A 14937-nucleotide genomic window follows, 5' to 3' on the forward strand; every position below is an offset into this window, starting at 1 on the left:
GATTTTCTCAAGAGGATCTAACATGCAGGGACTAGAAATAAGAATGGTATGCCTAGGAACATCATCTGTCAAGGGTATTACTATGTAAAAAGTTAAGGGTCACTGCTCTAATACTACCTTTTTTTTTTTAGCCTTTCACCTCTTTAAAGCCTCTTCTCAGTAGAAAAACACCATGATACAGTCAGGAAATCAGAGGCACTGAATCAAATCAGGATCTGTCCTTGCAGAGGCAAGGTAATTAATATTGAGTGATTTCAGTCTCTTTATCAATGAGGAAGGGGTGGCTGGATAATAGGACACTATCTTCCCCAGTACAGGATAGGTACATGTAAGTTCTGTTCCACTTTATCACTGTTTAAGTTACTGCAATAAAGAAGACAATATTCTGACTACCATAGAAATGTAGCAAAAAGATTACTCACCATCATTTAGGGCTTCAATAGCAGCCACTTTCTTATCATTTGCCTGATCCATCATCTCCTCTGTTATCTAGGAAGAAAATGAAAATCATTTTAGGATTAAGAGAGAGAGAGAGAGAGAGAGAGACAGAGAGACAGAGAGAGAGAGAGAGAGAGAGAGAGAGAGAGAGAAGGAAGCGATCTGGACTTTCTAGGCATGAGGCACAGTCACAATTTCCATTTTCATTCATTCTTTAGTCTCCAGAGAACAAAGAGACAATTATGATAACTGATTAGTGAGAAACTACACACAATGGGTTTTTACCTTTTATACTAAACAAATTTCACTCTTATACTCTGCCCTAGACAAAACCTTTGCTTAACCTTCCATCCCAACCAAAGCATACCACCTCCTTCCTAGCTATCCATAAATATTAAACCTAATCTCCTCACAAAGGGATAACTAGCTCCTTTTAAGTTTGAATCCTTAGGCAAGAAAGTTCTCATTCCTTTGTTCCCACAAACAACTATTGAGCCCCCATACTATACAGACAAACCAAACACTGTACAAGATGCTGACAGTACAAAAATCAATTAAGAACAAAAACATATCATCTGGGTGACTGAGGGAGATTCCATATCTCCAAAACAAAAAACAAAAACAAAACTGGGCATGGTGGCACATGCATCTGGTCCCAGCTACTCAGGAGGCTGAGTCAGGAGGATTGCTTGAGCTCAGGAGGTCAAGGCTGCAGTGAGTCATGATTGCGCCATGCACTCCAGCCTGGGTGACACAGAGTGAGACCTTGTTTCACCCCACCTCTGCAAAAAAAGAACAAAAAAACTTACAGCAAATATCCTCTTAAAATGGAAAGCTCATCAGTTCTTTAATCATAGGAAAAAGATATATACACTCTATCACCACCAAGTGTCTAAACTGAAGGTGCTGGCTAACTCATTAAGAAAGTAATTTGATGCCAGGTGCAATGGCTCATGCCTGTAATTCCAACAGTTTGGGAGGCTGAGGCGGGTGGACTGCTAGAGTCCAGGAGTTCAAGACCAACCTGGGCAACATGGTGAAATCTCGTCTCTACAAAAAATAAACATAAAAAGTAAATATTAAATACAAAAATGACTTTTTCTTTACTTAAAGACAGGATCGCCCTCTGTCACCCAAGCTCCAGTGCAGTGGTGCAATCATGGCTCACTGCAACCTCCATCTCCAGGGCTCAGCCTCCTCTCCCATGTGGTTCAGACAACAGGCTCACACCCAGCTCAATGTTTCACATATTTTTTTTAATAGAGACAGGTTTTCATCATGTTGCTCAGGCTGGTCTGGAACTCCCGGACTCAAGCAATTTGCCTGCCTAAACCTCCCAAAGTGCTGGGATTAACAAGCGTGAGCCACCACTACTGGCTGCAATTTCATTTTGAAGGTAATGCAGGACACAGGACATAAAATCTATATTCAGAGGAAGAGGATGTGTGTGGTCTAACCAGACACCTTCCAAAATAAATCTGGAACTCCAGATGCCAATACTGGCAAGCATAATGGTATAAACCTATCCTACAGAAGTGGACAATTGAGTAGTTAGATTAAAAGAACTTCCCAGGCCGGGCGCGGTGGCTCAAGCCTGTAATCCCAGCACTTTGGGAGGCCGAAGTGGGTGAATCACGAGGTCAAGAGATCGAGACCATCCTGGTCAACATGGTGAAACCCCATCTCTACTAAAAATACAAAAAATTAGCTGGGCACAGTGGTGTGTGCCTGTAATCCCAGCTACTCAGGAGGCTGAGGCAGGAGAATTGCCTGAACCCAGGAGGTGGAGGTTGCGGTGAGCCGAGATTGCGCCATTGCACTCCAGCCTGGGTAACAAGAGCAAAACTCCATCTAAAAAAAAAAAAAAAAAAAAACTTCCCCTGAAATTCAGAACCACAAGTCAGTCTTTCATCTGGAATTCTTTTTTGTTGCTGTTGCTGAGACGGAGTCTTGCTCTGTCGCCAGGTTAGAGTGCAGCAGCGCAATCTTGGCTCACTGCGCCTCTGCTCCTGGGTTCAAACAATTCTCCTGCCTTAGCCTCCTGAATAGCTGGGATTACAGGTGTCCACCACCACACCCAGCTAATTTTTGCATTTTTAGTAGAGACGGGGTTTCACCATGTTGGCCAGGATGGTCTCAATCTCCTAACCTTGTGATATGCCCACCACGGCCTCCCAAAGTACTGGGATTACAAGGCATGAGCCACAGCACCTGGCCTCATCTGGAATTCTTTGCTACCTAAGTAATTAGAACAAACAAAAAAACATCATTTTGAGAATTTCAAGGGGACTTTGAGTTGGTAGCACCGATTCAGACCTGATGGAAGCAATCACCTTCTTACCTAGACCTCAAAAATTTTCTACAGTTCCAAACAACACATTTTCAAAATATCACACAAAACACAAGCACCATAAGTAAACAAGGTACCTTAATGAGCAAGAGCCATGAAAATTAAGAGTAAGACCAGCAAAGAGTTCAACAGGGAATTTAATGTGTTTATTAAAAGTAAATTCTGAAAATGAGTAAAGAGCAAAAGACTTATAAACATCCAAGTAGACTTCAAAAAGATCTGAAGTACCAAAATGAAAAACACAAGCATTCCAATTCAAACATCAATGGAACAGAGAAAGCATACAGTGCTTTTCAGCAGAGAGTAATAAAGAGATGAAAATTCATACAGAAAAAGTCTAAAATATATCTGTCCAGGGATGCAGAATTAGAGCATAAACAGAGAGGACGCAATATTTGAATGAAATAACAGCTGAAAATTTTCTAGAGCCAAAGAAAGTTAACCCTGGAATTTGATGCTCAATGAATCCTAAGCAGGATAAATAAAAAATTATAAACTAAGACATATCGTCAAATAAACAATACCATCAATAAACAGAACACTTAACCTTTAAAGTTTCATTTGGCAAGTGGTGACAGAAAGTACTTGTATCTGTTCTTAACAAAAATGCACAAGACAGGTCAAGTGCAGTGGCTCATAACTGTAATCCCAGCACTCTGGAATGCCAGGAGTTTGAGTCTTTGTCTCTACTAAAAATAAAAATAAAAATAAACTAGCTGGGCATGGTGGTGCATGACAATAGTCTCAGTTGCTCGGCGGGCAGAGGCAGGAGGATCATTGAGCCCAGAGGGTCAAGGGTGCAAGGAGCTCTGATTGTAACACTACACTCCAGCCTGGATGACAGAGTAAGACCCTGTCTCAAAAAAAACCACAGGACCTATAGGGAACATGTTAATAAGTTATTAAAACATTTTTAAAAATACCTAAAAATTAGACATATCTCTATTTATGGATAGTTAATCTCAATGGTGAGGAGATGTATCTTCTCCCTAACTTGATTTAGATTTAACACAATTCTAACAAAAGGGAAAAAGCTAATGGGAGGGGGGAGACTTGACCATCTATTCCCAAAATTTACTTGAAAAACAAAAAGCCAAGAATAGACAAAAGATTCCTAAAGTTTTGAGAGTCCTTGTTCTACAAAATGACAAGACTTAGTATCAGATGATGTGGCATTAGTGAACAGGAAAAAATTAGACAAACAGAACAAGAGAGTCCTCAAACAGACCCACAATATATGGAAACGGTGTATTTTAGTATTGGTGGAACAGACAGATTAAAGGTGAAAGTAACTGTATAAAATTTTCAGAGGAAAAAACACAATGCACTACAGTAATTATAGTCTTGAAAGTAATAAAGTAGAAAATATAAAATACTCCTCAATCTACCTGCATTAAAAGATACTATTTTTGAAACAACATAAAGATGAGTGAAGATGACTCACAAAGCAGTAGAAAATATATGTAGCACTAGCAACAAATTACTAGCATCCGGAATACTGAAATGAAATACAAAGCGGCAGGGCACAGTGGGCCATGCCTGTAATGTCAGCACCTTGGGAGGCCAAGGTGGGTGGCTCACCTGAGGTCAGGAGTTTGAGACCAGCCTGGCCAATATGGTGAAACCTGATCTCTACTAAAAATAAAAAAATTAGCTGGGCGTGTTGGCTCGCACCTATAGTCCCAGCTGCTTGGGAGACGGAGGCAGGAGAATTGCTTGAACCTGGGAGGTGGAGGCTGCAGTGAGCTGAGATTGCGCCACTGAACTCCAGGCTAAGCAACAGAGCAAGACTCAGTCTCAAAAAATAGAGAGAGAGAGAGAGAGAGAGAGAGAGAGAAATACAAGGCAGTAAGAAAAAGATCCAGCAAAAAGTAAAAAAATGACTTAAGTGCTGGTGAATAGCCAATAAACATTCAAATATGCTCGGCCTCATTAGGAATCGGGAAAATGCAATTTATTTATTTATTTTGGAGATGCTCTGTCACCCAGGCTGGAGTGTAATGTCGTGATTTCAGCTCAATGTAACCTCTGCCTCCCAGGTTCAGTCGGCTGTCCTGCCTCAGCCTCTCAAGTAGCTGGGATTACAGGTGCCCACCACCATGCTCAGCTAATTTTTGTACTACTAATAGAGACAGGGTTTCTCCATGTTGGTCAGGCTGGTCTCAAACTCCTGACGTCAGGTAATCCACCCGCCTCAGCCTCCCAAAGTGCTGGGATTATAAGTGTGAGCCACCGTGCCCAGCCAGGAAAATGCAAATTAAAAGCCACAAAAAGATATCATTTCCCACAAGACTGGCAAAGATGAAATCTGACAATATCAAGTTTTAAGGATACAAACCAATCTTTTAAAACTGCTATTACTATCTTAAGAGTGTTTCTCAACCTCTTTTTTATCAGACACCAAGGAGTCGTTTTAGACATATTTTCCTCATTTCCACACCCCCCAATTTTAATACCACAGATATACTACATATTATGTTAACATTCTGAATCTTTGGAGGACGACTAACCACTGTAATATGTAGAATGTTTTTCAAGCCATCCTCCCAAGAGCCAATTTTCACTCCCTTGAAGCCCGTTATGACAAAACCGTTTTGGAATACAATTTGGCATTAGATATTCCATTAAGAGGCAACTCCACTAGCGGATATATATTTTAAGTGAATTCTAGTAAACATGTATTTTAAGTGAATTCTACGTTACAGTGTAAGCAGTCAAACCAGATGCAAATTTAAACAAAAGATAAAACATAAAATAACAGCATTTTTGGGCCGGGCGTGGTGGCTCAAGCCTGTAATCCCAGCACTTTGGGAGGCCGAGGCGGGTGGATCACGAGGTCAACAGATCGAGACCATCCTGGTCAACATGGTGAAACCCCGTCTCTACTAAAAATACAAAAAAAATTAGCTGGGCATGGTGGCGAGTGCCTATAATCCCAGCTACTCGGGAGGCTGAGGAAGGAGAATTGCCTGAACCCAGAAGGCGGAGGTTGTGGTGAGCCGAGATTGGGCCACTGCACTCCAGCCTGGGTAACAAGCGAAACTCCGTCTCAAAAAAAAAAAAAAGCATTTTTTAATCCCTCCCCCCAGACGTATTTTAAGTAGTAAAATACAATGCTTGCCTAAATACCTCAAGCCAAAGACAGATTTACTATGCACTTTTCCTGGAAGAAATGATTTTCATGTCATAAAATCACTGCAATAGCAGAACACTTTACATTTCTTAGAACAAGCAGCAAATCAAGTCACCTAACTTACCTCTGCATTTTCATCTCCCATTTCTTGAGGGGTGTCAGTGTCTGGTTCAATCACACCTTCATTATCAATTTCTGCCAAAGTTGAGAAAATGACAATAAGACCTGCACTGTACAATATAGTAGCCACTCCCCACAAGATTAAAAACTGATGTACTTACTATGTCTAGTGCAATTAATAAATTGAATATTTTAATTAATTTAAATTTCACTGTTGATGCATTTTAAAATGTGTTCCCATTAAACATTTCATTGCTTTGGTAAGACTACACTTTATGTTAACTGTCACATCATGTAAGTTATTTATCAAGTTGTACTGGGATTCTTGCCATGTGCAGTTTCTGGTATTACAAAATATACACATAAATACACCACTAATTTAGTCATTGTCAACAAACTGATTCAAATAATTTTTTCTACACACAGATGTACTATGTGTTTTTCAAAAAATACTTTATGCAGGTAACACAAGCTACAGTGATACTTTAATGTAAGCCATAAAATATTTTAATATAGTTATATTCATTAATCTCCTTTTTAAAAATAATTTTGGAGGGCATAGGATCTTACTATGTTGTCCAAGAAATCCTCCTACCTCAGCCTCCCAAAGCACTAGAATTCCAGGCATGAGCCACTGCACCTGGTCCCTAATTATTTTCATTTTTAAAGGAGCATGAACATATTTTAATTTTAAAATAAAGGTTTACTACTGATGCAGAATCAAGTACCAAGGCTAGTTTTAAAAAAAATTTAGTTTCCATATATACAGCAGTGACCAAGGCTAGTATTTACAACCAAAACAATAAAGACTGAAGAGCAGTATCTTGGAAGTTTCATGTTAAATGACAAGTGTAATTTGTTGCAACAGAGCAAAAGAGTTATATATACATAAATAATAAATATATTTGCAAATAGATAATTAGATGTTTCCTTAGACAAAAAAAAAGAAAGATCAGTCACCTAAAATCAGAATTAGCATACAGCAACAACAAACTTGTGATGCATGACTGACAAATAATACATATATTTAAGGTGTACAATGTGCTATTGTAACCTACAGGCATACTTCATTTTATTGTGTCTCACTTTACTGCACCTCACATAATGAAATGATTCTCACCATCGTATTAATAACCTATCCATCTCATATATTTATTTATTTTTCGTGAGAACACTGAAGAGCTAGTCTCTTAGCAAATTTCAAGTATACAGTATTAGCTACAGTCATCAGGTTGTACATTAGATCTCTGGAATTTATTAAGAATAAAACTCGCCGGACATGGTGGCTCACGCCTATAATCCCAGCACTTTGGGAGGCCAAGGCAGGTGGATCACGAGGTCAAGAGATCGAGACCATCCTAGTCAACAAGGTGAAACCCCGTCTCTACTAAAAATACAAAAATTAGCTGGGCATGGTGGTGCGTGCCTGTAGTCCCAGCTACTCGGGAGGCTGAGGCAGGAGAATTGCTTGAACCCAGAAGGCGGAGGTTGCGGTGAGCAGAGATCGTGCCATTGCACCCCAGTCTGGGTAACAACAGCAAAACTCCATCTCAAAAAAAAAAAAAAAAAAGAATAAAACTCAAAAGTTTATGCCCTTTAACAGAGTACAAAAAAAAATTTTAATCCATTTTTCTCAGGAACTAAGCTTGTCTAACTATCAGTTTGATTTGTACACAAAAAAGAAAACACTTCTGGGTGGAGAGTTGGTTAAAAATATTATTGCAGTCTTAGAAATTGGTAGAAAGACTAAAAAAGGCATTTTATAACAAGTAAAAGATCTTCAATGAAGCACTTGAACAACTGCCAATAGAATATTAGACCTATCTAACAATAGCAAAGATCATTTGATTCAGGCCAGCGGTGGTGGCTCACACCTGTAATTCCAGCACTTTGGGAGGAAGTTTGATCCTAGCCTGGCCAACATGGTAAAACTGTCTCCTGAAAATACAAAAAAATTAGCCAGGCATGGTGGCACATGCCCGCTGTCTCAGCTACTCGGGAAGCTGAGGCAGAAGAATCACTTGAACCCAGGAAGGAGATGTTGCAGTGAGCTGAGATTGCGCCACCACTCTCCAGCCTGGTTGACAGAGCGAGACTTGGTCTTGAAAAAAAAAAAAATCGATTGAAAATTTGAAAAATTTCAAGTACTTTTCTTTAGGTTCTGTGACATAAGAGATTACCCAATTAATAAACTGGGGTATACTCATACCCCAAAAGACTTCCAAATTCATGAAAAAATGCTGTCAATTTGTGGCCAAAAACAAACCAACCAAACTCATAGCACAGATATCAATTCTTCTAAATATCAACTAGTTTTATCAACATGGTTGCTAAGTGCTAAACAAATATTCTTTGGCACTCAATTATTCAGTTACTAGAAAACTTTTGGCCAGGCATGTTGGCTCACATCTGTAATCCCAGCACTTTGGGAGGCCGAGGCAGGTGGATCAACTGAGGTCAGGAGTTCAAGACCAGCCCGAAGAACATGACAAAACCCTGTTTCTACTAAGAAAAAAAATACAGAAATTTGCCAGGCCTGACGGTACACACCTGTAGTCCCAGCTACTAGGAGGCTGAGGCATGAGAACTGATAGAACCTGGGAGGTGGAGGCTGCAGTGAGTTGAGATTATGCCACTGTACTCCAGCCAGGGCGACAGAGCGAGACTCTGTCTCAAAAAAAGAAAAAAAAAAAAAAACAAAAAAAAAACTTTTCAAGTATGTTTAGAACTTGAATATGTAACCTAACTTTTTCAAATACAAATGTTATAATATCTGAAATATTTTCAATGAAAATGTTAACATCTGAATTGAGGGGTGCTACATGTGTAAAATATCCTCTGGAGTTTGAATGCTTACTATTAAAAAAAGAAAGAAAATAATCTGTTAATATATTAATTACACATGTCAATTTTCAACCAATATAACATTAACGTCTGAATTTATTTCGTATTTCCTTTTACTTTCTAAAACGTGAATACTAGAACATTCTAAGTTTCATATGTGCCATTATATTTCTATTACACAGTGCTGGCTAAAATAAAAGAAAGGATCATATCATAGGTTTTCAAATACAAACCAACTACCATCTCCTCACCTAAATCACTTTCCTCACTTGATGGTTCGTCTGCCTTTAAGTCTTCCTCTACCTTCTTACTATCAGGTTTTTCTTCCTAGCAAAGGGAAGGCAAACAGTATTATCAGTATTTAATAATATAATAATATACCCAATGTATACTAATTTCTCAAAGTCTCTGTATAAGCTGTTCATATGGCCAGGCACAGTGGCTCACACCTGTAATTCCAGCACTTTGGAAGGCCAGGGTAGGTGGATCATTTGAGGTCAGGAGTTCAAACCCAGCCTGACCAACATGGTGAAACCATCTCTACCAAAAATACAAATTAGCTGGGCACGGTGGTGCACACCTGTAATCCCAGCTACTCGGGAGGCTGAAGCAGGAGAATCACTTGAACGTGGGAGGTGGAGGTTGCTGTAAGCTGAGATCATGCCACTGCACTCCAGCCCGGGCAACAGAGCAAGACTTTGTCTCAAAAACAAAAAAACAACAACAAAAAAAAAACCTGTTTAAATAGTTTGAACATTAACAATAAACTGTTTAGATTATAAATAGCCTCATGTCAACTCACATTATGTTTTATTGTCTAATTTAGTGAAAATCTTTACGGGGTTTTTGAGTTTTGGAACTGCAAATAAGAACCTGTGGAACTATAATAATAAACAATGAAAATTCTAAGAATGTAAAAGTGCACATATTACAGAAAGCAAAATTTTCTTCCCATCCTATAAGTAACCAGCGTGGTTTCTTGTATATTCCATTCTAGAATAATCTTTCTCTACATGAGACAACTTTATAGTTTGTCTTTCGCATTTAACAATGTTGTGTATCTTGCAAATTATATACCATTATCAGTGAACCTTCATCTATTCACTCAACTGTATATCATTAAAGATTTTAGGTTGCTTCCGTATTACTTAATAAATCAGAACTAAAGACCTACCTTATCACAAAATATTTGAGTCCCTATAAAATGTGCAAAGTCTAGGTATTCTAGAATATATTGAAAAGAGCAGTAATAATTCTAACTTAGAATGTTTTTATAGGTTAAGTATAACTTTGCCTTCATACACATTTGCCAAATGGCAAAATATCCTATCTAGGGCTCAGAAAATACCACTCTGATAAATGACCCTTCTAAAAAAAGGTAACTACTTTTGGGCTTTTGCTTAATTTTCTCATTTTCCTTCTTAATAAGCATAACCTCTACTTTAAGATCCAAATAGATAAACAATGTTTAAAGTTCTAAATAATAAAACAGCTAATTTTCTTATCAATTTAAAACAGCTAATCAGAGAATTTGCCAAAAAACCGATATGAAGGCAGAAGAGAGAAATAAAAAGCATTCTTGGCTGGGCAGTGACTCATGCCTGTAATCCCAGCATTTTGGAGGCTGATGTGGATCACTTGAGATTAGGAGTTTGAGACCAGCCTGACCAACATGGCGAGACCCCATCTCTACTTAAAAGAGAAAAATCAGCCAGGCATGATGGCATGTACCTGTAATCCAAGCTACTCGAGAGGCTGAGACAGGAGAATCACTTGAACCCAGTAGGTGGAGGTTGCAGTGAGCTGAGATTGTACCACTGCACTATTACCTGGGTGACAGTGGCAGAGAACTTGTCTCAAACAAATAAACAAACAAAAAACAAAACATTCTTAAAAGTGTATTTTCCCCTTCATTTCTCTCTCAACTTCAGCTACTGGTAACCTTCTCCTAATCTTACACATCCTTTCAGCAAATATGCTAGCACAACACGATTCACACTCAGAAATATCACTCAGGTAGCAGAGCAAAAAAACTACATTATTGACCTGGGATACTTTTTCATTTACTCTGCAAATAATAAAGTACCTACATTGCATATGACACACTGTAAGACAACAATGAAAACTATAGATGTATACCATCACTGAGCTTACCACTTACAGGCCACACATACAATTTTTATTGTCACGTATTCTAAAACACAGTGAACATTCAACCCTAAATTTTCAGTTCTAAATCAAATTCCAGAGAATTCAGTCTACAAAGTTTATAAAGACAAAGAGATCTTATAAGATCTTATTTCCAAGTGATCTTGGGTAATCAGGAGTGATAACTGGAGAGCAACAGTTTAAAAACCCCTAAGAAACCTTAAAGTGCTTCATCACAAAACATACAAATGAAATTAAAACTTACCTTGGTATTTTCTTCTGATTTAGCTTTCTGAGTAGCAGGTGGTATTTTACCCCCCATACTTGAAGAAAATGAGAAAAAAGGTATTTGTTTAGAAAATTAAAATTCACTATTAAGCAACATATTTATACCTAAAAAATGTTAGACATTTACGTGACACCTTCTCAAAGTTTACAAGTAAACTCTCAATTAATTTGAATGCTGTGGTATTATGATGATTGTTTTTTCCAGCTTAAAATTTTATTTATTTTGGCTTGGCACAGTGGCTCACACCTGTAATCCCAGCACTTTGGGAGGCCGAGGTGGGTGGATCACAAGGTTAAGAGTTCAAGACCAGCCTGACCAACATGGTCAAACCCTGTTTCTACCAAATACACAAAAATTAGCTGGGTGTGAGGGCACACACCTGTAATCCCAGCTACTTGGGAGGCCGAGGCAAAAGAATCACCTGAACCCAGAGGTGGAGGTTGCATTAAGCCAAGATCACGCCACTGAACTCTAGCCTAGGCAACAGAGCAAGATGCCATCTCTACTAAAAATACAAAAATTAGCTGGGTGTGGTGGGGCGCACCTGTAGTCCCAGCTACTTGGGAGGCTGAGAAAGGAGACTGGCTTGAACCCAAGAGGCGGAGCTTACTGTTAGCCAAGATCATGCCACTGCACTCTAGCCTGGCAACAGAGCAAGACTCTGTCTCAAAAAAAAAGAAAACAAAGAGTTGATTCTTTATAACTAGAGTTGTCATATCCACATTTACATTCATTTCAATTGGTTAGAATTCATGATCATAAGGGTATGTGTAGGTTGAATTTAAATGGCTATTAGTTTTCCGAAGTTCTTTTAACAATTTACATTTTTATCAGCAATGTATGAGAATTCCAATTATTCCACACCTTGGCCAACATTTAGCTATCATCCATCCTAAAGACTTTTTAGCCATCCTGAAAGGTGTCTATTGGCATCTTATTGCAGTTGAGTCCCTTTTCATATATTTATTGGTCATCTGAAAAGACTTTTTCGTGAAGTTCAACTCTCATGAAGCTTTCTAATAAATTGTCTTTATTTATTTGAAGGTGGTGTTTGTATATTTGGCATATGAACCCCTTGTCAGCTTTATATGTTGCTAATATTTTCTGCTACCCTGTGGCTTGCCTTTTCTCTCTCCTAGAAGTATCATCTGAGGATCCCAATATGAAGCAAAAGTATAAATGCAAAGTAGCAAATGGAATGAAAAAGAAACAGGATTTGGAATTTCTTATAAATACCAATCAAACAAGAAGAATGTGCATACTTTTTCCATTATGTTTAATATGATAGAAATAAATCTGTTACTCAGTATCCTTAATAAGGAATAGCTCCCATGTCAAAAATAAATAAGATTATATGATCCAAAAGATCCTAATTTGCAATTCAGCAAAGTAAAACGATTTAAAATGTTAAGGAATAGGCATACCGACACCACAAAATTCAATAGAAAAACTACTCTGCGAAAGAGCAAGGTAATCACCAGTCCTTTGTAGTTAAATTTTAATTAAGACACAGGGTTTCTTATACTGTGTTCTTTCTAAGTTTCAAAATGCAGTATCAGGAATGTATTTAGGGTGATATCCAGACATAGTATGGCTTACAGTACACTAACTTTGGGAAGTGATATTCCTGCCAAGAAATGAGACAAAGCCAAATTGAGAGAAAGTCTATGAAGTCTAACTTGCCTATAATATTCAAACTGTCAAGATTATCAAAGTCAAGGACAGATGAAGAACTGTTTCAGAATGGAGACTAAAAGACATGACAACTAAATGCAACACATAAATCTGAGGATAACATGAATGCATCAATATTAGTTTCCTGAGTTTAATACTTGTAAAGACTTTTTGTTTGTAGGAAATACACACTCAGTGGTGTCAGGGCATAATGGTGGCAGCTTACTCTCAACTAGTTCAGAAAAAAGTTTCTTTGTACCATATCTACAATTTTTCTCTGAGCTAGAAATAGCTGCAAAAAACTAAAAACAAAAAACAAAACAAAATTTACTCAAACTAGATTTAGTTTCTCATATCCCAAATTCTAGTTACTTAATGTAAGAAAATACCAACTCAAAGGTACAGAAATTTCAATTAATGCTTCCAAGACTTAGAACAAGCTGCTTTCTGGCCAAAAACTGCCAACTGGACTTTGGTACTACAGGTTTTTATATTACACAGTCAAGTAGGGTAAGCGTAGAGACCTTGTCACATAGGATCACACAAAACTTCATTCATAACTCTCTTAATTTGATAACCTTCTTATCTGCTTTGTGCTATGGTTATTTATGCACATGTACAAAAAATTGATTGCTACACTCTAAATTCTATATTGAGGGTAGAAATGCAATCTGTTCATTTACAATATTTAGAAAAAGCCATGTGCCACACACTGTGCTAGGGAAAATATAAAGACACCCTCTTTGATCTTAATTACCATCAAATAAAGCCATAAAAGCACATACAAGATACTAAATTGTTAAAACGGGAGAAAATTGTGTGGGATAATGCTTCTGTCTCTAAAAAGGAGAAAACAAAAATATCTCAAAACGCAGTTGTTGAAAAGAACAGTCTCCCTGGATCCTCACTGACAACTAGTTCAGAAAGACTGTTCTTAGTATTTGTGCAATTTAAAAGGTTGTTAAACTAATAAATACTTACATTAAAATAAAACTAAGCTATAAACAATGCTAGCAATACAGCAAGTAGGCAAATGTACAGTTCTTCAACAGCTAAGCCTGTGAGAAACTGAAATGTTCTCAACTTGAGTAACCCTAATAGTAGGATCAGGCCTAGAAATACAATACGTCTGGACCTGGAAGTCTCCACATTCAGCCCAATCTGCCATAATCTCAAACTGCAGATGAAGGCAAAGAGAGAAACACAAACTCAAAGCCCTCAGAGTTTATAAAAATCTTAAATACAGAAACAAAGAGAAAAACCTAGGCTGGCACAGTGGCTTACGCCTGTGATCACAGCACTTTGGGAGGCCAAAGTGGACAGATCACAAGGTCAAGAGTTCGAGACCAGCCTGACCAAAACGGTGAAACTACATCTCTAGTAAAGATACAAAAATTAGCTGGGCATGGTGGCACGTGCCTGTAATCCCAGCAACTTGGGAGGCTGAGGCAGGAGAACTGCTTGAACACAGGAGGCGGAGGCTGCAGTGACCCAAGATCTTGCCACTGCACTCCAGCCTAGAGATAGAGCAAAATTCCATCTCAAAAAAAAAGAGAAAATGAGCTTCTACATTAAATATCTCAACTTAAGTTCGGAATAAAGTCCCTACATATGCCACCCCACACTTCACCCCACACTTTTTTTTTTTTTTTTAATTCAGAGTTTTGCTCTTGTTCCTCAGGCTGGAGTACAATGACCCGATCTCAGCTCACCACAACCTCCGCCTCTCGGGTTCAAGCAATTTTTCCTGCCTCAGCCTCCCAAATAGCTGGGATTACAGGCATGCGCCACCATGCCCAGCTAATTGTACATTTTTAGTAGAGAAGGGGTTTCTCCATGTTAGTCAGGCTGGTCTCGAATTCTGGACCTCAGGAGAGCCACTCACTTCAGCCTCCCAAAGTGCTGGGATTACAGACCTGAGCCACTGTGCCTGGCCCACTT

At 38.4% G+C, this 14937-nt stretch overlaps 1 protein-coding gene across 11 annotated transcripts in view; it reads right to left on the reverse strand.

The window, feature by feature from the left end:
* The window catches only part of ST13 (ST13 Hsp70 interacting protein), a 54634-nt gene that overhangs the window by 16443 nt on the left and 23254 nt on the right, over positions 1-14937 (reverse strand). For all 11 annotated transcript variants that reach the window (XM_078334845.1, XM_054239248.2, XM_078334830.1 and 8 more), the window contains 4 exons: positions 11299-11356; positions 9137-9212; positions 6046-6116; positions 423-489 (listed from right to left, as the gene is read on the reverse strand). In XM_078334845.1, the coding sequence (XP_078190971.1) occupies positions 423-489; positions 6046-6116; positions 9137-9212; positions 11299-11355 (271 nt within the window). In that variant the 5' untranslated portion in view covers position 11356. The remainder of the gene's footprint in view (positions 1-422; positions 490-6045; positions 6117-9136; positions 9213-11298; positions 11357-14937) is intronic.

Source organism: Callithrix jacchus, chromosome 1, assembly GCF_049354715.1.
Source record: "Callithrix jacchus isolate 240 chromosome 1, calJac240_pri, whole genome shotgun sequence".
NCBI lineage: Eukaryota > Metazoa > Chordata > Mammalia > Primates > Cebidae > Callithrix > Callithrix jacchus.